Source organism: Miniopterus natalensis, chromosome 17, assembly GCF_054644295.1.
Source record: "Miniopterus natalensis isolate mMinNat1 chromosome 17, mMinNat1.hap1, whole genome shotgun sequence".
Taxonomy (NCBI): domain Eukaryota; kingdom Metazoa; phylum Chordata; class Mammalia; order Chiroptera; family Miniopteridae; genus Miniopterus; species Miniopterus natalensis.
In genome coordinates, this window is record NC_142097.1 from 24,800,633 (window position 1) to 24,825,022 (window position 24,390).

General features: G+C 38.5%; 1 protein-coding gene across 1 annotated transcript; it reads left to right on the forward strand.

The window, feature by feature from the left end:
- The first annotated feature begins 13,512 nt into the window (after nt 1-13,512).
- On the forward strand, nt 13,513-24,102 carry IKZF3 (IKAROS family zinc finger 3). Its single transcript, XM_016202222.2, has 2 exons — nt 13,513-13,612; nt 23,399-24,102. Exons 1-2 carry the CDS (start codon nt 13,528-13,530, stop codon nt 24,100-24,102), a joined length of 789 nt encoding a protein of 262 aa, XP_016057708.1. The 5' UTR covers nt 13,513-13,527.
- The last annotated feature ends 288 nt before the right edge of the window (nt 24,103-24,390 follow it).

Genomic DNA, 24,390 nt, shown 5'->3' on the forward strand with positions numbered 1-24,390 from the left:
ACTTCCTCCTATGTGGCAACAGGAGCTGCACTCACTGGTGTTTTTGAAGGGATTTTTTTTTTTTAAATAATCTTTTCTTCAGAGTGTTTTGGTTTTTAATGTCTACACCATCGATGGGAGAGTGTGGAATATGTCAGTAATGAGCCACTTAGACTTTATGTGTCTGATGTGTGAGGTCAAATCCAAGTTCAGCATTCTAATCCTATCTGTTATTAACTGGCCCTGTAACCTTAAACAAATAACCAAAACCATCTCCGTTTCCAGATTTTCTTATCTGAAAAACAAGAGGGTTGGATTAGATAATCTCTAAATTCTCTTCCAGTCCTAAAATTCCATTGATTTATGTTTCTTCATGGAGAAGTACAACTTCCAATTTCTAAGAACAAATGTTTGAAAAAGTAAGCACTTATGTAGCGTGTTTTAGATATGAAAAATCCCTTACAAATGTTTATTATTATCACATCAGGCAAATATTTAGGTTTTTGTTAGTGTCAGTACATAAATTTGCTTGGTTCATTTCTTATGTTCTTACATTGCAACTCTTTTAAAGATAGTACCTGGTCAGCCAACTCACTTGGACCAGACCCTCCTTCCTATCCAGTCCTACAATTCTTGGATCTTGAGTTTAGCTCTCCCTAACGTGGGTATAGGTGCCCTTCCCCTTGCTTACATTGAGCTCCATTTACCTATGTCAATGAAAGTGATTCCTCAGAAGGCTATGTTAAAGATTACTTCTCCTTTTATCTTTCTCAACAGTATTTCACTAGTACTGCCAGCTTCCTGTACTTTTAATGTTGTCTCTTTATCAGTTCCAAGAGAGATAGATAAGACTCATTTTAGCAGTTCATCTACATGGAAGGGGAAGAGACAAAGTATGGCTTAAAATCAGAAAAACTGTAGTAACTATTCAACTCTCAATCTTAGTGGCTTAAAATGGATGCATTGGAAGAACTAAAACAGTATTTTCTTCTTGAAACCAAAGAGCACATCACATTGCCTTTTAATTGAAGCCACCAAAACAGGTACTAGATCTGAAAACCTTTCTTCTCCCCCAGTACTGGATAAGAGTTGCTCAAAATGATTTTTTCATAGATTCTTTGAGAAGTCATATCTAAAATCTATTACATCTAATTTTCTGGATGGCCTAAAATGCTGTCGTGTGTGTATGTGTGTGTGTTCCCCTGACTATGGTTCTAAATTCCAATGATGAGTGATCATCTTAATGGTGTTTTCTTGTTTTATATATGTACAATATTATGTTAGCTTCATTTGGTATTTAATTGTCAGTTGCGGGTCTGCTCTCTGAGCTTCTTTGATAGATCCAAATACAATCATTGTTCATTTTTGCATTTTCCTTCCTGCAGATGATTCGATGAAAGTGAAAGATGAATATAGTGAAAGGGATGAGAATGTTTTGAAGCCAGAGCCCATGGGAAATGCAGAAGAGCCTGAAATTCCTTACAGCTATTCAAGAGAGTATAATGAATATGAAAACATTAAGTTGGAGAGACACGTCTCGTATGATAGTAGCAGGCCGGCCAGTGGCAAGATGAACTGCGATGTGTGTGGATTATCCTGCATTAGCTTCAATGTCTTAATGGTTCATAAGCGGAGCCATACTGGTAAATAGTCTCCTTTATCCATTCTTCTGAGAACTGTCCTAATGCAGCCATGTAAGAAATGAAGGGTAGAATGTGGGATGACTTTTGATTACTTTCATTGATTTTTGCTATAATTCTGATGTATCTCTCCCTCTCTGCATTTCCATTTACCCAGTAATTTTTATTTCTGCTTCACATGCATTTGGCAAACATTATAAATGCTATGAATAACAAAAGGAGTGTGTAGAGAGCAGTGTTCTAGGTCAGCCAAATATTTTTTCTTCAGTTAATAAGTAGGAGTTGAATTGTGCGATATACTTCTTAAGCATCTTTCTTAGATTTTTTACATAACTTTTATGAAAAGCAGATCTCATTATATTGGGTTCAAATTTGGTAGATGAAAGGATATCATTTTTATTACCAGTTTTTAAAAACTTACCTTCACCCAATAAACAGGCTATAGAAATGCGTACAAGTATAATAGTCCCATTGAGCCCAATAGATTTCCATCTGTTATGAATACTTTTAAAAAGCATTTCTGGCCCTCAGTAGCTAGTCTGTGGCTCTTTTTTCAGATTGAAATTATTTTTAAAAAGAATGCTAAGTAGTGTAAAAATGTACATCTAGAAAGCTCTTCTAGAGCTACTCTTGTTTTTGTTTTTTGCTCTGATTCAAGACAAGGTGATACCTAAAATAGCCTTACTAGGTGAGTGCTTTTTCTCTTCTAGAGGGAAGTTTCCATAAGGAAGTCTTATGTTTGCCTGGAAATACAGCTCCCAGCTAACCCCAATAAGAACAGAACTGTCTGAAAGATAAGCTTTTGCCATAGGCGTCTAATCTGTGCACAGGCTTAGCCACTTGCCAGTGATCAGAAATCTCCTTTTTGTCCTTTTTAAAGGTGAACGCCCATTCCAGTGTAATCAGTGCGGGGCATCTTTTACTCAGAAAGGTAACCTCCTCCGCCACATTAAACTGCACACAGGGGAAAAACCTTTTAAGTGTCACCTCTGCAACTACGCATGCCAGAGAAGAGATGCACTCACAGGTCATCTTAGAACACATTCTGGTAAGTGAGAGCAATGAGCATTCCATATCTAGTAAATGTATGTTCCTCAGTGCCCATTGCGAAAATGAGAAAGAGTTAAATATGGAGGTTTTCATCTGTCATTCCAGTTCTGAAGGGTTACAACAGCAGAGACCTCTAGGGCTAATTACACTTCCATTAAGGCATTAATTGCTCTCCGTCTGGCTCAATGGGGATGATCATCTCCTTACCATTCTTGCTGCCCTAGAGAACAACACCCGACAGGAAGAGCCTGCCCTATAAAAATGCCTTTTTAATTTTATTTTTGGTGCCTTTTTAATTTTTGCGAAAAAATGATAGCCATCAGTATTCTCTTATGGTGAACTTTATTAAAAGATTATTTTCCTTGAAAACACACACCTTTCATTCAAAGTCTGGGCAACTCAATGTTGTGTAGTTTGTAAATTATGTAAAATTGTAAACTGGATATAAATCATTGGTAGGTGGTTACTTTTGGCTATTCTGAGCTAAATTTGGGGGGTTTTTTTGGGCCATTCTGGGCCAGATTTCTTTTTTATTGAACTGTCATTGGCATAATATATCATTGTATTAGTTTTAGGTGTGCATGGGCTAAATTTCTTAAACCCAGCTTTCTTCTTGATCAGCCCATTTATTTTTAATCTCTAAAAGAGGAGTAGAAATAAGAATTCATACAAAACAATGTTCTGTCTTAATGTTTTTCACTTCTGATTTTAACCAAGCAAGATAATAAATTTGTTTTCAACATTTAGAATTTCCCTCCTACAAAAATAAAACTGACTTTATTTTTCAAATTTGGGACCTCATGTTCTTGATGTTATCTGTCAAAATTTTAATTGAAGAAAAAAAAAGATTTGTTTTTATGCCAATCCACATACTGCTTTGACTAAAACCCAGCCCCAAATCCTCAACTGGTCACAATTCAGAGACTAAGGATTAATCAAGTCATCCCCAACAAAATCCACCGTAAGACGTCATAAGTGGCAAAAGAAGAGTTTTGCTCAAAGCTCAGTGTTCAAAGTAATGAATCTGTTCCAAAAAATTAGAATAGTTCTCTTCTGTTGCTTTTTTCAAGTAAGATCTAACAGTATTAGTCATTTTTAAGACAGATTCTAGAAGACACCAATTTATGCAGAAACTTAACATTTTTAGCCCTGGCAAACCTACATTTATTTTAATTTGGGATTCCATAAGGATCTTTTAGTGCTTTAAGTTCCAAAGGTTCTGTTTTAAACAGAGCAAGAGGATTAGAAAATAAAAATCTCAGTTTCTAAAACTCTGACAGATTTATAGGGTACATTTTATCAACAAATCATAAAGACCAGCCCTGTACACAGAGTTGAAGTTGTTATTTACATGTTTTAAGCAATAGAACATTTGGAAGAGTTGGGACTATAAAGGGCCTGAACTGTATGGATCAACTTTTGAGGAAACCTTTATTTTATCTTAGAAATTAAGGTGAAGTTATTTTTGCAATTTGTTCTTATTTCTAATTATTCAAAATTATCCTTAGTTCATTGCTCAGTTTTTGTTGATTTAGTCCAGACTTTGCTATAACCACTTGGCAATGATGAGCTGAATTTATCCAAATATGTCAATGCTCTAAAAAGGCTATCAATTTCTAGCTGAATGGCTAACTCTCACTAAGTACAGCATTCTTTACTTACAACCAGATGGACATCACAAAATAAGTGACCCTTTTCTGTTTCACTCTTAAACCACACTAACCTCCTTGAAGAATAAAAAAGCCCCATGTTATTCTCCAAAGAAGCAAGATTGGATCTGGAGTCAAACCTCTATATTCAATAATAATCATTAAGTCTAAATCCTTTCATCTGTGAAAGGAGACTGTCCTTTTGAAGAATACTCTGACATAATAATCCATTGTAGACCTTAACCTTACTTCAGTTTACTAAATTTAAAAGTAATGCAGATGCAGAAGTATCCAAATTCTCTGGCTGCCCTCAGCAGTCTCATTCCTAGTAGGCAGTTTTCACAGAGCTCCCATACACTATTTGTTCTAATCCTGAGGATCACTGAGTGTCCCCTGTGCTCTCCTTATAGTTGAGAAACCCTATAAATGTGAGTTTTGTGGAAGGAGTTACAAGCAGAGAAGTTCCCTTGAGGAGCACAAGGAGCGCTGCCGTACATTTCTTCAGAGCAGTGACCTGGGTGAAGCCGGTGAGTTTATTTTGCAACACTCATTCTTCACACATCTACTGTTCTGGGTGGTGGGATACAATAGTAAATAAAAAGACCAAAAAATCTTGCCCTTGTGGAGTTTAATATTTTCATGGGGAAAGACAAACCATAAACAAAGTAAATAATGTATACAGTATATTAGAAGGTGGTAAGTAGTATCAAGAAAAATGATGGGTAGGGGGAAGATAAAGAGTGTAAAGGGGATCAAATATATGCTGATGGGAGGAGACTGGGCTTCAGATGGTGAGCACACAATAGAGTATACAGAAGTTCCATTATAAAGCTGTACACAAAATTTATAGAATGTTATTAACCAGTGTTACCCCAAAAGATTTAATAAAAAATAAATAATTGGGGAGGGGGGGAATGAAGCAGGTACTGGGGGCTGAGGGTGAGTCAGGGAAAGCTTCAACCAGGTGACATTTTAACAGGCTTAAAGGGAGGCAGAGAGAGCCCTGTGGATAACTAGGAAATAGCAAATGCAAAGGCCCTGAGGCTTGAGTTTGAAGAAGTATAAATAGTCCTGTGTGGTTGAAGTGAGTAATAGGACAGGAGGCCAGAAAGGAAATGGGAAACCAGATCTTAACAGGCCTTGTAGGCCATTGTAAAAACTTTTACTCTAAGTGAAATTGAAAATCTTCAGAGGGTTTTGAACAGAGGTGACATGATTGGGCTTCTCCTTTGAAAAGAATCACTCTACTTGCTATTGAGAATAGATTGTATTTGGGGCAAGATTGGAATTTGGAGAGTCTGTTTAGGAGGCCATTGCAATCATTTGAGCAAGAGAAAATTGTGTCTTGGTTGTGGTAGGAGCAGTGAGAAGTGTTCTAATTCTATATATATTTAAAGGTAGCACCAACAGGATTTCCTAACAGATTGGTGTAGGATGTGATGAAGAATGCAGTTGCCATGAACTGAAATAGGAAAGATCGAGAGTAGAGCAGCCTGAAGGGTGGCTAGGGCAGAGTTGATTAAAACCGCAAGGATTTCTTTGCGTAAGGCCCCCAAATCATATACTTCTCTAGTAATATTTTATTCAGTGTTTTGAATTATATGCCTACCAATGATAGGTTGAAACACTAGATTCTTTCCATATATTAGTTGTGGTTTTATTTCCTTTTCATTCTTCAGTGGAAACAGCCTGAAACTTTTTGTGTTGCATCTCTGCAGCTGTCCTTTGTCCCATTCCATTGACCATTAGCCTGGTTCTGCAGCTTGGATTGTGTGACATTTTTATTCGGCCACTTGAACCACTTGCTTAGGTATAAATCCTCATGAGATTTGGTGTTTGACAGTAGTAGTTGCAGTTGAATAGTTTGGACATTCTAATGCAGAAAGATTACAAAAATATGACAGAAATAATGTGGAACTCAAGGAAAATGGATTGGAAATCATGACTTTAACTGTACCCATTTTGAGTGAGAGGAAACTTTTATTGTATTAGGAGCTGGCCAACTGAATTCTGTTGGTTTACACTGCTTCTGCTTTTTATTCTGATGGCATCTTTGGTTTTATCAAGGAGTTGGATTTCCTCCTTATTTCTAAAGAGAAACATTTACTCTCCTTAAAAGAAACCTACCCAAAATGTGGGTTTTGACATCTTAAGTGACATGCTTAAGGTTAGTCAGGCAATACCTGGGCATCTTTGCTTGTAGTTCCATATTTCAGACCATAGACAAAGCTCTTACTGTGAGAAATTCCCAAGTTATGAAAATCTATTATATTCCAAATAGATCATTAATATTTAAAGCTAGAAAGATTAAAGAGAGCATCTAATCCTACCTCCTCATTTTAGAGGTAAGGAAATTGAGATTCATTAAAAATTCAGTGACCGACTAAAAATTCACTAGAACTTTCATTGTTTTCATGATTAACAATATTTTTTATTTTCAAAAATTTATGGAAAGCCTTGGCTGGCCAGCTCAGTTGGTTAGAGTGTCATCCTGATAAGCCAAGGTTTTGGGTTTAGTTCCGGGTCAGGGCACATATAAGAAGCAACCAATGAATGCATAAATAAGTTGAGCAACAAATCAATGTCTCTGTCTCTCTTTCTCCCTTCTGCTCGCTTTCTAAAATCAATCAATAATTTTTTTTTTAATTTATGGAAGAATAATTCACATACCAAAAAATTCATACTTTTAAAGTGTACTATTTAGTAGTTTTTAATATATTCACAAAATTATACAACTATCACCACTAATTCCATAACATTTCATCACCCTGAAAAGAATCCCTGCCCCTATTAGCAGTCACTCCCCATCTCTCCTCTTTCCAGGCCCTGGCAAGCACTAATCTGCCTTCTGTCTTTATGGTTTTGCCTATTCTGAACATTTCACATAAATGCAATTGTATAATATGTGGCCTTTGATGTCCAGGTTCTTTCACTGAGCATGTTTTCAGGGTCTGTCCATGTTGTAGCATGTGTCAGCACTTCATTCCTTTTTATGGCCGAATACTATTCCATCCTATGGATTCACCATGTTTTATTTATTCATTCATTGGTTAATGGACATTGGGGTTTTTCTACTGTTTTCACTTTTGGAAAACATGGCTATATTTTTAAAAGGTTATATATTATTTGATTAGCAAAATAAATATAGTAACACACATACTAATAGACACATACATATGCATATATGTATGTCTTAATTCTCCTGGAAGTAGGGGGAAAATCAGTACCCTACCCTCTATGAACAGTAAGCTCAAAATTATTGATTTTGAAGTAAGGTTACCACCTTCTCACTCCATTACTTTTTTTAGGAATTTCAAATTAGAATGTTATCAAAAGAAATATTTTAGCTATCTTCTGTGGTAGAAGGCGATTCAGGAAATGCTGAAATATAAAGGTTAATTCGCATTTCATAAAGGTGGTTTGATGGATGCATGCAGCATACTTTAAGTCTCAGCAAAAAAAAAAAGGGGGGGGTTAACTAAGCAAGTTTTGATTTTTTTAAAAAACCAAATATGTTGTAATGGCAGTTTCAGGTTACAAAGTGTATAAAGTCACAACTTAATCAGGTATAATAAATACTGCATGTCAGTCAATATATTACTCTTATATTTCAAATAGTTCTTATGATTTTTCCTGAAGTTCAAAATGTAAAGAATGTTTAATGCAACACAAGACAATCATTTAATTATTGCCACTTCTCTCTATATGGTTTCCTTTTCTGTCTCCTAAAATTGGGAGTTCCTGTCTGGACGTGGTGTTCCATTCTGAGCCTGATGATTAGAGTATCACCAGTGGTGCATCTTATCCCTTCATCCCTGACTTTTAAAGTGATGATGCTCCATATCTACTGTGAATGCAGCACTTATTCATCAAGTGCTTATTGTAAATTGAAGTCCAGCCTTGTGTGAGAGCCCAACCTTGGGACCAATCTGCCCCCATCAAGAAGCAGACCATTATGGAAGCAGAACAGAAAAAAGGCCTCAGACTGGAGTCTAGTCTGCAAAAGAAAGCTGTGCTGAGCAACAGGACCTCTGGCCTTACTACTCATTTTTCTTTTATTCAGATAGCATTTGTTGTATTCCCTATGCGTCAGGCTCTGTGTCAGAGCTGTTTGTAAGGATAAGTGAAGGTTAACCCCTACTCTTGAAGAATCACAATCCAACAAAGGAGTGGCCACTTGATCTATTGATATAATAGAGATGTATGATATTGCTACTTCAGCCACGTTTCTTCACCAGATGTCACAAGTGACATCATGAAGGTACTCAAATTCTGCTGTCTTAATGCAGTATGTATGAAAAGAAGAACGAATATAGAAGCCCACAGGTTTTATTTTCTCATTAGTTTGATCCTTATTCCAGAAAGGGACTAACAGCTGGCATAGAGATTCATTAGCCTCATTTCACACAAATTATGAGCACTTGGAGCAGGACATATTTTTGTATGACAAGTTCTAGCAATAAAAAGATTTTTAAAGTAATTGTATAATTATATTTATTAATCTAGGAGTCAAAACCTTTTATCTTCACTCACATTGTTTCAGTTGAGCTAATACAAGCATGAGAGTTTCCAAATAAACTTATATTTTTTCCAAGTAGCAGACCAAAGAAAAAGTTTTAAATGTTTTAAAAGTCTATTTTCCTGCCCTGGCTGGTGCTGCCTAGTGGTTAGAGCATCAGCCTGTGCACCAAAGCATTGTGGGTTCGCTTCCCGGCCCCCTGGTCAGGGTGAGTGCCGGACACAACCAGTAGATGTGTCTCTCTCACATCAAAAAAAAGGTCTATTTTCTTAAACTGATTATTTTGCTTAAAAATCGATACTATCTTACAGGTGATATTCATTTTACTTGCTCAAAAAGGCAATGATTTTTATGTAACATTTTTGTTAGAACCTGCCCCAGTCTTTGATAGCAATCTCTTGTTAGACAATTCTGATTGCACAATAACACCCCTTTGTTCCACTCTCCATTAGCTACTGACACCATAGAAGAGACAGGAAGCATGCCTCTTATTTGAGCTCCATTTAACACTTCAAGATCTAATGAAGGATTTTGAACAAAAACAAAAATACAACAAATTACATATTTAAACCTGCAATCACTTTGAGATAGAAATGGCATCATGGGAACAGGTAACTAAAAACCAGACAAACTATTTCAGACTTGCACAGAGATTAAAGGTAGTAATCTATTTTGTAATTAAGACTTCATATTCATTTTATTATTTTTCTTCAACATGTCTTTTAAATAATTTTGCTGATGAAAATTGATATAGCCACTATACAGTAGGCAAGTGGAATGAAGGGGAATTGATCCAGAATTACAGTCCTACTCCTGTGCTTACTCATGAACCAAGTGTGCAGATAGTTCCTTGCCACCATCCCATATCCCCACACCCACCCCCTTGCAACATTAAACTGCCAAACACCACCCAGGAACGGATTTCCTATTTCGTCATTTAAACCCATTATCTTGTTCCCTTACTATCTTGCCAAACTAGTTTCCCTCCACTTACATTTCGGAGACACGATGCAGCAAGATAACAAGTCTAGACTGTTTGTATAAATAGACAGTTGGGTCTTAGAGTGAAGCAGAGGACCAAAAACCAGTAGTCTCCTTTTCCTTTCTTTTCTGTTATTGCCTAAACTCTTTGTACCCCAAAGATTGTCTAACTCTATAGCATTTCTTTATTTTAAAGGGCACTCATTTAATGGTATCGCACAGCAGCTGTACAAGAATTGCAAGGCAAAGACTAGCAGTTTGGGAAAGAAAATGAGAGTGCAGAATATTCAATTAAAAGTTTAGCCTTTGCCTTGGCCAGTTTGGCTCAGTGGTTGGAGTGTCAGCCCTCAGACTGAAGAGCCCTGGGTTCATTTCTGGCCAAGGGCACGTTATATCGGTTTCAGGCTCCATCCCCAGCCCTGGTCGGAGGTGCATGCTGGAGGCAACCAATAGATGTGTCTCTTTCACACCTGTTTCCCCCACCTCCTCTCTCTCTCCCCCTTCCATTCTCTGAAAAGCAATGGAAAAAAATATCCTAGGGTGAGAATTTTTAAAAAAGTTCAGCCTTTGCTTAACTTGCCAATTAGAAAACACAGTTAACTCAATAAAAATCTCTAGAGTGTATTCACAGGTACAATGAGAGTTTGGCTCTTGGAGTTGGTATTTTGAGTGAGGGTATGGGTGGATGAAGTCCTCTAGTTGAGTTTCAGATTTCTTTCAAACTAACCAGAATTAGGAAAATGGAAAAGTCTCCACCCATGCCTCAAATTACCTGTCTATCCATAACCTCCAGAAGTTTGTGTTTTAAATGTGAGTCATTTGGTCACTGATTTACAGGGTAAGATTTATCTAGAAATAACTGTCAAGACAAGCATGGTGAGTAAACAGGGATAAAAAGGTGATGTTATCTCGGAGGGCTGCCATTTAGTGACATGCCCTAATTACGTTATTTAGGTCAATGTGTCCCCTACTTTAGCATCCTCCCAGATATAGAGGATATTGAGTATGCGTCCTCAGACAGCTGCTGTGGTAATTGATAGTGACTTTGGTAAAATGTAGACAGTGGCTACTGAGAGACAAGGGGGAAAACTAGACTAACAGCAGAATGCTTGGAGAAAGGCCTGGGACTAAACGGACATACCTCTGGGTAATGACAGGGCCATTAGAGGAGAGACTGAAGAGACTAGTAAGAATAGTGCTAAAATGGGGATAAAGTTAAAAATTTCCAAAGTACTGTTACTTTATTCTCATTTCACTCTAAACCTTTTTGATCATAAATACAGAGTGGTCGGGGGAGACTTACCTGGATTTAATCCTCTTCAGAGATGTTCAAACCAGGATGAATGTCCCCAGTCAGACCACAAACTTAGCTGCCTGTCTGATGCTTCTGAGAAAAGGCCTCCATCTAATAGCCTCAGGAACTTACTTCAAATCCCAGGCCTTTGTCTTTCATCTCTCTGCTCTTGGGGATCTGGATACTACCACATCTGGCGGTGGTTTGTGTGAAAGGAAATTATATATATAATAGTTTCCTGTTTGGTCATTTAAACTTATCCCTGTGCTGGACAGAATTTGATCCACTTCACTCAACAGCAGTGTCCTGTCACTAAAGTGACAGTTGTTTACAACGGTTGTCAGCCAAAGTTGCAATACTTCACCACTAGCCCCAAAGCTGCCAAGCCTCTTACTCTGACCCTGTTTTCATTACACAAACAGTATTGTTGATAGCTTAAACTGGAGCCTGGGATTTATTTCTTTAGAGCACAGAATTATTTTTGATAGGAAACTCACAAAGTCTAAGTAAATATGGTCATTACTATCATCCTCTTAATCATTTTTGGAGCCAGATTTCATTTTATTTCTGATTTTTAAAAATTCTGAGTTTTATAATTTATTGTGTAATGTTTGGCATAGGGTTTTAAAAAAACAAAACCAAAAACATGCCAATAATAAAATAAAGAATATTTAACACTTTGATTTATCTTTTTCTAATTTGTCTTTTGTTCTCTTGCCCTGACCATACTTGATAGTCTTGCCCTGGAGGCTTTTTTGTCTCATTTACTGCAGATGTGACCAGTGTTCTCTTTGGATATGTCCATTTGTGGTACTGAATGTCTGAGATACCATGGAATTGGTGACATTATTTCCATTTATTAGAAACTCTTCACACAGCAAACTCTTCAACTCCAGAACAAGCACTGACAGTTCCTAAGTCTGTATATATAGCTGGGGGGGAAATCTATTCTGCAATCATCACTTGCTTTTTACTATCATCATTTAATTTCAATGTCTTCTTCCTTAAAGACATTAGAAATGTATGGATCCTTCATTGTAATTAGGACCTCCTGAAATGCTTATAATGAAACAGAGAGAAATGTTTGTAGTATTACAACATATTTGCTTAGGGCAGGAGTGAGCAAACTATGACCCTCAGGCCAAATGTAGCCAACAGCCTGTTTGTATACATGGGTTTTTACATTTTTAAAGGGTGGTGGGTTGGGTTAAAAACAAAACAAAACAAAACAGAGACTGTCACCCTGACAATAAGTGTTCCATTAAAGTTTAAAATATCTGGCCCTTTGCAAAAAAGTTTGCTGATCTCTAGCTTGGGTTAGCATCATGTGTTAAACTTTAAAGCCTTATATTTAGAGCAGCTTGTATCTCTGAACTTTAAACATGAACTCTTATTGGGGACTGCTTGCTGTACAAGGGTAAATTATACTATATTTATTCCTATTAACTATTTAGTTGATTAGATATTCTTCTAGAGGTTCTCAATTCTGGCTGCATTTTAAAATCATTTGGAAAACTTTAAAAATACTGCTGCCTAGGCCCCTACACCAGAGATCCTGATTTAATTGACCTAAAAGAGGGGCCTGGCCATAGGTGAGTCTTACATGGCCTTTAGGTGGTTCTAATGTTCAGGCACGTCTGAGAACCACAGGCCTACACAACTGGAAGTTCTGTTCATGGACCACTTTCTTAGGCAGTTTTTATTCACACTTTTCATTAGAAATGTAATAAAAATGCATTATACAAATTGCTCTTTAATTTCAAGACAGAAGTGTTGCTCAGGGAAGTTTTAACTGAGACAGAGAAATAGAATTTTAAAAGATAGGAACTGAAAGAAGCATGCTGGAAAAAAAAAAAGAAAAAAACCACTCAGAATTTCAATACACAAATCACTGAGTAGATTTCTTGCTGTCTGGGTAAGTGTATCTATTTTCAAAAGTGCTGTTAACATAAACAGAGCAGTAAATCTGGGGCACCATACTTTTTTTTTTCAAAGTTGTTAAGAAGAATTATATCAGTCTGCAGGTGTCACACGCAGTTACTCAGAATCAGAAAGAAGGCTGATCGGAGGTTAGAAGATCTCTGTCTATCTTTTTGCAACCAACCACGTCCAGTCTGTTTATTTAATACTTCCTCTTGCTAATGAAGGTACTGTTTGGGGATGGGTTGGGCTTTCCCATCTCAGCATAAGGACTGCAAGATTTGAATGTGCCCTGGTGCTGGCTTCACTGACCACAGCAGGTCCCTCAGGCAAGAATCTGAGCAGTAATAACCGGTAACAAGAGTGTGCATCAGATCTCTGACACTTTTCCTTCCAGTTTATTTCTTCTGCTCCCATTTACCAACCTTTTTTCCCCTCTTCTTTTTACATTTTCCCAAACCAGCAAGTGCGGAGGCAAGACACATCAAAGCAGAGATGGGAAGTGAAAGAGCTCTCGTTCTGGACAGATTAGCAAGCAATGTGGCAAAACGAAAAAGCTCAATGCCTCAGAAATTCATTGGTAAGAATAAAACCCTTTTTCCTGCTGCTGTTAGCAGATAGTTTGAATGAGATAACATAGGATGCTTACTACACAGGCCCTTCCTAGCTTAATCTCTGTTAAAATAAGGCAATTGCTTTTTCATTGTACACGTTTATTCTTCATGATTCATTCTGATAACTGGAGCAAATAGAATAAAATGTTTTAACTAAAGAATCTTTACAGTTGAAGACAGGAGTATTTGGTATCCAGTTTCCTAAATGGAGTTGGTGTTATAAATGCTGTTCCTTCTCCTTTATTCTGAATGACATATGTTGCATGAGTTTATGCAGTGTACACCAGTAAGATGTTCAAGATAACATTTTTGTAATTATATTTTACAAGTTGGTTACATTATCATGCTCAAACTTTTTTCATGCTTTAAAATGTATTGGCATATTTTCTTGAATTTGATTCAAAATTGGCTTTAAGAGAAAGTGGTTGGGAAAACATAGATTTAAATAATAAGACTTGATTTAGTCATTTATCTTACTGGAGTTAATTTTTATGCCATTGGTTTTCACATTGTCAAAAAATACAACATAAGGAGATGGCTAAGAAATAATTATGTCCATTAAGGTATTAAGACTGCCGAAAGGCAGAGATATTTTGCTGAACTCTCCCAGATGCTTACAAAAATGTGACCATGATATTTAAAATAGATTTGTATTTGTGAAGTAGGCAGCTAAATTGAATGTATCAATTTTGCTATAAATTGAAAGTCAGTGCTATTGAATAAAAATAGTTATCACATGAAAATAGACCTCCCTCAGCACCGATGATATTTTAGAAATCTCTTGGTCTGTTTTTCCAAAGCTGCTGTTGCTGTTGATTTCTGACTCCCGTCCTTTCGTGTTTATTCTTGCCAATAGCTTTTACAGATATGAAGTGCCTATCTGGTTAAATCTGGTTAAATTTTATTCTGGTCTAGATAATTTTTTACAGGCTGGTATTTTATGTGAATTATAGAGATATGTTGAAAGAACCCATATATTTCAAAATTACATAGTTTGGTATTTATGCTTATTAGTTTTGAATAGCTGAAAAGCGTTTGCACCCTTTTAGTCACTTTAAGAATAAATCATGTCAGACTAAAGTTGTTGCGTTTCAGTTCGGGGAGACCCCCTCCTCCTTCCCATCTTTCCTCTCCTTGGTGAGAGATGTCAGGGGGCATGTATGGGCTTCCATATGGAGTTAGGCTCAGTGGACTTAATTGTGATTCCAAGACATTATCTTAAGATGTTGCTCATATCTCTCTTGAACTTTACATGTATAAAATAGTTCTGACTGGAGTACAAAAGAAAGCTTGAATTGTTATTCTATGCCATGAATGTAACTTAATTTGGGGAAAGTTTTGAGTCTAGAAATGGCTGTAGCTGATGTGGGGAGGGACATGGGAGAAATGGGCAAGAAAAAGGATGTAAAGTGACTTAATTTCAACCTAGTCATGGTCAATTCATTTTGGTCTGAGAGAACTAAAATATGAGAGAAGGTACCTAATTCTTATAGCTGCCCCATGCCTATTGTTATGCTAAGGCCCTACTTAATATAATAAAAGTTGCTTTGGTATTTTCATGGATTTAAAAACACATGTTTCTTATGTCCAAGTCCATGCCATTTTACTCACTGCATCAGGGACTCATGTTCCATTTGTTTGTTACCATTATGGCCAGAGGATTTTTATGCCACCATTTACAGACTCATGAGAGATGCTGATCTTATAGGTTGATTTCTCTCATCTTCTGAACCATCGTCACATTCTCTCTGTGTGGAATCAGGAAACCCAGTAGCATTAGCTCTCTATTTGCACTGAGGTGGCAACTTCAGGGCTTCAGGGACTCCAAATAACTGGGGGAAATTTTTTTCGGTAAATTGTGGTATAGTGCAATAGGAAGAACCCTGGATTAGAAGCCAAAAGACCCAGGTTCTGATTCTAGCTCAGTCATTTCTTAACTGTGTGTGTGTTTAGACAAATCACGTAACCTATCTGGGCCTCTGTTTACTCATCTGTGAAATGAGGAGACCGAATAGGTGATGGAGTGATCAAGAAGGTCCCTCTCTACGAGTCTGTGAGATGAGTTAGAAAAGGCAGTAAGTATGAATACCCTTTTGTGTTTATCAAGCCCATTTGTGTAACTTCAGATAACTCTTTTCTCAAGGTGGTACAAATATGATGTTTATGTTAGGAACCATATCATATATTTTAGGGGTTTTTTTTAGTAAGATGAATCTGAGATTCTATAAAACAGCTATGTTAGCTCAACAGTTATATATTTGACTTAGGGCATCACTATTTGTTCATTCACTCTTTCATCCATTCGTTCATCCTGAAATGGTTATAGAGCTCCTGCTACGCCTGTGATATTCCTGTTCCTGAACATTGCTCTAATCTTCTAGCATTAGCTTATATCCTGAACCTTTGTTTTAGAGATATTTTTTAAAATAAAGCTCTTGAGTCATTTAACTGAATCAACCTTTTTGATAGAAAATAGAAATATCAAGGGGGGCAGGGGAAGGAACACTATGACAGTGTGATATGAAGTGATGTAAAATATATGGGGCTAATGTTTCCCTCCTCCCCTCTTCTCTCTTCTTTCTCCTATATTTCCTCTCCAAGTCACCATTTTCTGAAAACATCAGCTGCCAGGGAAATGGCAATGGGTAAAGTGTGAAGGAAGAATGAGTCACTACCTTTAATCCTTGCTGACAGTTGCACAGCACTCAGACCAACCTTGGCTTCCCTGACCTCTTGAACTGTGAGGGTAAAGGTGAAATTATACCATCAGGTCAGCCTGATGCTCTCCCAGCAGGCTAGAGATAACTACCAGTAAGTAACATTTCTCATCCATTAGAATCAAACTGAGGAAGAGGGACCTATTGGATTAAGTCTAAATGCATTTAGAAACAAACAAAAAAATGCATGCCTCTATTGAAGAGTAAGAATGCAATTAAATTGCCCAAGTAGGAGAAAAATAAAGTCATTTTCCTAATTTTCTAAGAAATTTTGTATCACGTTCTCTAAAATGGGGAATAAATTGATACACATTCATTAGAAACCAGTATCTTTCCATCATCAAAATAATTCTTCTTAGTTGTTCTTTTCAAAGGACAAGAAGACCTTACTTTTAGTGCCCAACCCTTTTATGGGTTGTCTTTTCTCTGAATCTTATTCTCCTGTTATAAACTTGTTGGACTATAATTCTAACTAGGCCATCTTCAAATACTTGGCTCAAAATAGAGGCCAGATTTCTCTCCTGGGGGGAGGAGGAAAATGACTTCATTTCTGCATATTGCTTTTTCTGATTTTCATTCTTTTTCCAAAAACAGATGTGTTATTCAGACCAAAGTGGTTACCATAGCATCTCCTTATTTTTATTTTATTTTATATATTACTTTATTAAAGGAAGTTTTCATGTCTAAACGAACATGAAAAAAGATCTCACTCACCTGCGGTAAACATATGAGTGAGGTTTTGACACTTCAACAAACACCATCAATTCCCCCTGTGAAGTAGCTAAAGAGAAATTGTCCGCTTTGGTTAACAGAGTGACAGGAAGCAGTTTTAATGCCTGTTTCTAAGAGCACAAAGTATCTTCTCCCACCCCTTCCCAAAAGGCTGAAATCCATAATCCTATATGCATTAAAAAATCACAGCATTTTAGAGCTTGAAGGGATATCAGGAACCATCCAGTGAAGTTCTTTTACCAAGAAGGGAAAGGGGAGGAGATAGGTGGAGAGACAGAGCAGGGCCAGAACCTAAGGCTGGAAAGTGCTGCAGTCTAAGGGAGGTCACCCAGAGCAGTGCATGTCCTGTGTGGGACACAGGGCCTTTGCACAGGGAGGAGTCTAGTCATTGAAAGCTTGTGGGGAAAAAACTCTGAAGAAGGGCAGTTATTCTCCCTGTGTTTTCATTTTTTTATTAAATTGAATTTATTGGGGTGACATTGGTTAATACATTATATGAGTGTCAAGTGTACAGTTCTGTGATACATCTGTGTATTGCATTGTGTGCTCACCACCCAGTCTCGTCTCCTTCTGTCACCATAATTTTGGCCCTTTTACCCTCTTCATCCTCCCACCATGGTGTGCTTTCTTGAGAAAAGAAGTGTCTTCTGCTGGTGATTCCATCAGGACAGACAACATCCAAATAGCACTTCACTGTGTCTCACAGAGGACAAAGGCTTCTGCAGCAGAAAAAAAAAAAATGTGGTCTCCAGCTCAGTTTTCCTCACAGCCACCCCCACAGCTCTCTCTGTTCTCTCTCCTTCCTGCTTCTTGTTCTGTGGCTCCCCTCTGCTTTCCTCCTCCTGGAAGAAGTGTTAGTCACTTTAGTCTCATTTAGATTGAAATCAGAGGCATAATCATCATCAGATATTCCATCTACCCCATTTACCCTACTTACCTGCCTTTTTTTTTCTTTTTTGGATATGTGCTTGCAGTAAGTGATAATACACATAGGAAATTATATGAAGGTAGCAGCAAATAAATTCAAGTGACTCAAATAACTTAAATACAAAGCAAACTTGAATATTTCACATTACCCATCATGATGATGGCAATATTGGAATTGTGTTATTTTTATAATGTTTAAACATTTCTCCCCTTCTCAACCACCCCCCCCCACACACACACACACACAAAAGCCAAAACACCTTTCAGTGCCTCCCCATTGGAATAAAATCCAAACCACTGAGGCAGTCTGAGACTTCCACATTCTGTCTCCAATTTGCCTTTTCTAATATTATCATTTCAGCTAACTACTCCTTTAATTCAGCCACAGTGTACTCCCACTTCTATGTAATACTTTTCTACTTCCATGTAATTGTTCTTCCCATGCTCTCTGTCTGAAATGCCCGCCCTCACATCTGCCCTTAAAGGTACACGTGGTCTATATTCATCTACTCTCCTGAGCTCTCTCTTGGCTCTGTTCTCCCTCTGCACTCAAGGCAAGATTAACCGTCTGCTTTCTGTGATATATATGACTGTCTCCACCACCATCACTGCCACCACCTCAGATTACAAGGAGACTTTAAAGAAAATAATAGATTGATATTTGTCACGTGTTATGTGTGGCGTGTTTGAGAAGTGGTCTGTATTTTTCTCTCTTCACTCTCTTGGCTACTCTATACTCAGTTTCACCACATCATATTAAGGATATTGATTTGTAATGAAATTGTGTAAATGCTGCATCTCCTATTGTATTGCAATTATGTCTATATTCCTCAAAGTACCTAACATGGTGTGATGATGATGATGGTGATGATGATAGATCCATCACTTATTGTGTGCTTACATATGCCAGGCACTCTGTTGTGCACCATATAGACATCATAGCTGCGCATCATAGATATTTCTTGAATGCGTGGTGCTGGTCCCTATGGAACAAAGCACAGTTGCTTTTCCCTGAAGTCACTTCCGGTCCTGGGATTGTGCTGACACAGGAAAGGTAGCAGCAGGAAACAGCAGTTAATGCTCAAACACATACTTGGATTGCATCCTGGTTCTTCATTTACCAACTGAGCAGCCTCAGCAAGTTAATCAACTTGTTTGCACTTTAGGTTCTTCATCTGACTAAGAGATGATAAGTCATCTTAGGTAAAATGAGACAATATGCAAAGTACCTAGGACAGCACTGGGTATATAGTAGAGACTCAATAAATAGTAGCTGTTCTTATTAGTATTACCTATAAGGCACAGTACTAGGTACTGTGAAGTATAAAGACCAGAAGTAAACAGATTAGGATGGTGGATCTTGTCCTTTGTCCCCAAAGGGAGAGGACTGAATCCACATGCTCAGTGAAGGTCCCTTTTTAGCTCTAGGCTGTAATTCTGTACTTTGAAGTTGGCACTTAGAAGGCAACAGCCATATGCCCTGGACACACTGCAGCAATTCAGACAAGTGGTTGCTTAGTAGAGTTACCAAAGCCTAAATATTAGAGATTGACACCTTTAAAAAGGATTACAGGTAGGGGATAGCCCAGCCAGGCAGCCTTGGTTTCTAAACTTACAAGTTGCTGCTGCCATTTGTATTTTCATTGGAAGCAAAACCTCTAATTCAGCCTGAAGCTGCTATCATTAGTCATTCAAAGGTGTGGTATGATTTTGACTAGAAGCTGGACTAGAGGCTCCGTGCAGGTTTGGGAGCAGTTACACTGTTGTGGTTTGACTAACCTTTTTTTATGAGTGTGTTACTAAAGAAACGTGAGCTGTTGGCTTTTCAATTACTGTAGCTTACCCTTCTGAGTTTCATACACATTGAGTCATCGAGTCTACAGGTGACTGATAATCATCTGCACGACTCAAGTTACCGTAACTCGGAGATGAGGGATCTGATGACTGCAGGGTGCATGCACGTGAAGATCTGAGGCTCTCCCATCTTCTTCACAATGAACAATGGTCTGCGTTAACCGCAGAACTCAGTCACCTATTTCCACTCATCCAGGGGTTCATTTTCCTCTTAATGTTTTGCCTCTTACAACTTTAGCACTCAGCTGTTTTCTGACATGTGCTGCAGGTGGTGTAGGTTGTGAAATTATAGGCCTAATTAAGTAAAGCCAACTCTTGGGAGAAAGGATAAAAGCAGAGTTTGTGTTTTACCTGCCCCACCCCAGAAACTTTCTGGAGCCTCTCTTGTTGGGTGAAAAGATAAAAAGATTCTCAGGAACCCCTGGTATTTGGGGAGTTGAGCAGAACTGGCCACACTGGAAAATCATCAAGAACTTGAAAAGGCCAAGAAACCAAAGTTCATCATTTCTGTGTCACTCTCAGGGGAATGAACATGGTGACCTTAGCTGGTTTTCCTGTTCTCAGTCTCATTCTTCCAAACAGCCTTGATCAAACAAAGGTGCATCCAATCTAGAAGCTGAAAATAAGAAAGAACCATTGATCACGTTGGTAAATGTCTGCTTTTCTGTTGCTTTTTATTGAGTTGCCAAGGCAGGGTGTTTTTCTTTTTCTTAAGTATATCTTTATTGATTTCAGAGAGAGGAAGGGAGAGGGAGAGAGATATAAACATCAATGATGAGAGAGTCATTGATTGGCTGCCTCCTGCACACACACCACCCCTGCACTGGGGATCGAGCCTGCAACCCAGGCATGTGCCCTGACCAGGAATTGAACCACGATCTCCTGGATCCTAGGTTGATGCTCAACCGCCGAGCCATGCCCAGCCAGGCAGCAGGGTGTTTTTCTTTGCGTATTTTTTCTCTCAGATACTTGTCTAGAAACTATCAGGTTGGCCTTAAGATAGTGGGGATGCAGGACAAATCCATTTGATTACATTAAATCTTTTAGCCGGTCTCTCTGGCTCCAGTTTCTCGCTGTTCTGGTTCATCTTCCACATTGCTGTTACATTAATATCCTGAAAATAACATTTCGACCACAAGCCTCCCTTGCTCAGGGGCATGTAGTGGTTTGCTCTTTGTTCAAATCCAAACCTTATGGTTGACCATTCAGAATGCCCACCATGTGGTATCTTTTTTCAGTATCTCCCAAAATGTGGGATGCAAAATGCCAGGAGGCCCACAATGCATTTAAAAACCTTAATCCACATGGCAAGAAAATTACTTTCTTTTTAGTTCTCTTTCAATCTCCCTGATTATACCAAGGAGAAAGATTGAAACTTATTTTGATGCTAGTTGTTGAACACTCACCTCACACTTGGTGATCTCTGTTTTGAACAAAGACGGGGGATCTTTGTCTCAAGTACTCACAGTAGAGTCTGATCACAATTGAATCGATTGCTCTGTTTCATCGTCTTTATTTTTCATAGTTATCTTCTATTTGTGGCAAGTGATTCTGGTTTTCCGTTTATGTTAGTGATATGAAGTTTCCTTAAAAAACATTTATTTTAACCAAAAAAAAGAAAGAAAGGAAACTGATTCAAACAAAACAAAAAACCCTGATGTTTACCAAGCACTTTCTATGTATCAGGTACTGTTCTAAGTGCTTACCAGTGACCCTGTGAGGTAGATGCGATTATTATCCCCATTTTACAGGAGGGCTCGGAGCCATAGATAGGTTAAGTAACTTGACCAAGGTCATACAACTAGTAACTGATGAGCCAGCATCAAATCCAGTCCATGTGACTCGAGCACTCATGCTGTCAACCACCCTGGTGTGTGAATATTGCAGAATGTGAAGGAATAAGTGAAGTTTGAGAAATACTTTACTTCATACTTCTTGATATTAGCTATACCCAGACTCTTAGTCTTTCCTGCTCAAGGCACATTTCTCTGCCTTCATTTATGCTTCTCCCTCAATTAGGATGTCTCATCTACCTCTGAAAATCTAAATCCTACCATTTCAAAACTCTTCTCAAAATTTAGGTTTTCCAAGAATGATTTCCCTTCCCCAAGTACTTCTAAAATTTTCGCATTCGCTTAAGTAAATGATTTGTGTCCATACTACCTTGCCCATGCCTTATAATTCTTTTTACAGAAGACATATTACTATCCTGCTTAAATCCTTCAAGCATGGTATTTAGAATAAAATCAAAGGTGTCCATAGGATGCATCCCTTTCACAACTTTTAACATTTATTTTTCTCCAGTTCCATATGTACAGGTCTTATTTCTCTCCCAGTAGGTTGGAGAGACTTCAAGAAAAGGAACTCATTCTTCCAGTTCTTTTGTTTTCTTATGTTGTTGTTGTTTTCATTACTGAACTCTTTACTGTATGGTGGTGACAAATTTTGGAATCACAACATACCTAAGAAATGTTACAGAAGAGAGGATATGGTTCAGCAAATCTCTCTATAATCCAATGTCTACAGAACGAAAAAGCATCAGCAATAACCTCAGGCCCACTTCCAGCTCTTGACACATCCTCGCTTTCTCTCCCTTCAACCAGCCACTCACCACTGAGCACATCTGCCATCACTGCAGACCCTGTGCCTGCCTTCCCTGTGGCCAGAGAGCCTCAGTTTTCTAACACACGACACCCACACACCCTGAAGGTGGCTAAACTCTGTTTTCAAAATTTCTCAGCAGTTTGACATGAGAAGTAGGAGAGGGTGACCACAAATAAATTTTTCAGTTAAGTGTGAGATAGGTCCTAATGATCACATTTTTTTCAAGCAAAAGAATCACACACTCTATGAAAGGGGCAAAGATTGTGATCTTTCATCAAGAAAGCTTTTCTAAAACTTTCTATATTTGAAGCTCTTTTACTTGAATCTCAGTCTGACAACTGATGTGTTTGGGGAGTGGCAAGTGTAGGGAGTGGGGGGTTTCTGGGGCTATTATTTCTACCTCTGTAGCTATTTTAGAAGCTGCAGGCCAGTCACAGATCATCCCCTCTTTGGCAATGTTTCTGTCTCCCTTGCTCCTTAAGTTACCAGCAGAAAATGACAAGCAAATAAGAGTTGGGGAATTGACTGTGTCTTAATAGTTCATGAGCAGAAATGCAGATGCCCCCATGCTCCTGCACAGGGAGCCCCCTTAAAAACCTTGTCCTCGTGTTCTCTGGCTTTGTTTCCGCCAGAGTTCCCCTCTAACATGAGCAGTGGAAACAACTCACATTGTAGTCAACTTAATGACATCTCTGACTCCTCCTTTTGCCTGCTAACCTAACTTATTTTGACTGCCCAAACATGTGCTGTCAAACACTGTCCCCTGAGACTTTGGTGCCATATGGAACCATTCTGCCTGGGCTGGGTGTTCCTGAGCAGGCAACATGTCCTTTCTTACTTTTCAAGGACTCTGGAAAATCATTTTATAAATGTTCTGCCTTTGTGTTTTTCCTTTTGTAACTCTTTCACTTGTTCTAGGTGAGAAGCGCCACTGCTTTGATGTCAACTATAATCCCAGCTACATGTACGAGAAAGAGAGTGAGATAATACAAACCCGGATGATGGACCAAGCCATCAATAACGCCATCAGCTATCTTGGTGCCGAGGCCCTGCGCCCCTTAGTCCAGACACCACCTGCTCCCACCTCAGAGATGGTTCCAGTTATCAGCAGCATGTATCCCATAGCCCTAACCCGTGCCGAGATGCCAAATGGTTCCCCCCAGGACCTGGAAAAGAAGAACATCCACCTGCCAGAGAAGAGCCTGCCTTCTGAAAGAGGCCTCTCCCCCAACAATAGTGGCCAGGACTCCACGGACACTGACAGCAACCATGAAGAACGCCAGAATCACATCTACCAGCAAAATCACATGGTCCCTCCTCGGGCCCGCAATGGGATGCCACTTCTGAAGGAGGTCCCCCGCCCTTATGAACTCCTCAAGCCCCCACCCATCTGCCCACGAGACTCCATCAAAGTGATCAACAAAGAAGGGGAGGTGATGGATGTGTATCGGTGTGACCACTGTCGAGTCCTCTTCCTGGATTATGTGATGTTCACCATTCACATGGGTTGCCACGGCTTTCGTGATCCATTTGAGTGCAACATGTGTGGGTATCGAAGCCATGATCGGTATGAGTTCTCATCTCACATAGCCAGAGGAGAACACAGAGCCATGCTGAAGTGAACATCTGATCCCGGAGATGATTCACGCCTGAGCATTCAACATTGTTTTTAAAAACTGATACCCCTGCCTAACAAGTCACTCTCAAAAACAAACTCAGTTCCAAACTCTTTTCCATACCACTTTTATTTGGAGAGTCATGCTCACATGGGCAACAGAGAAATGCTGTCTCCATTCAGAAGTTGTTTGCAGATAATGCCAATGTTACTACTTTTGTGAAATCTTTGTTTTCCCATCAGGGACTTGAATTTTATGATATTTAAAAACCAGAGAAGTATTTGGTCACTCTTT

What these genes read in the sequence shown, in the direction of transcription:
- IKZF3 (XM_016202222.2), top strand. Translation starts at nt 13,528, where the DNA reads ATGGGAAGTGAAAGAGCTCTCGTTCTGGACAGATTAGCAAGCAATGTG. An exon ending in AATGCCTCAGAAATTCATTG is followed by an intron (nt 13,613 to 23,398) that starts GTAAGAATAAAA and finishes CACTTGTTCTAG; the next exon opens with GTGAGAAGCGCCACTGCTTT.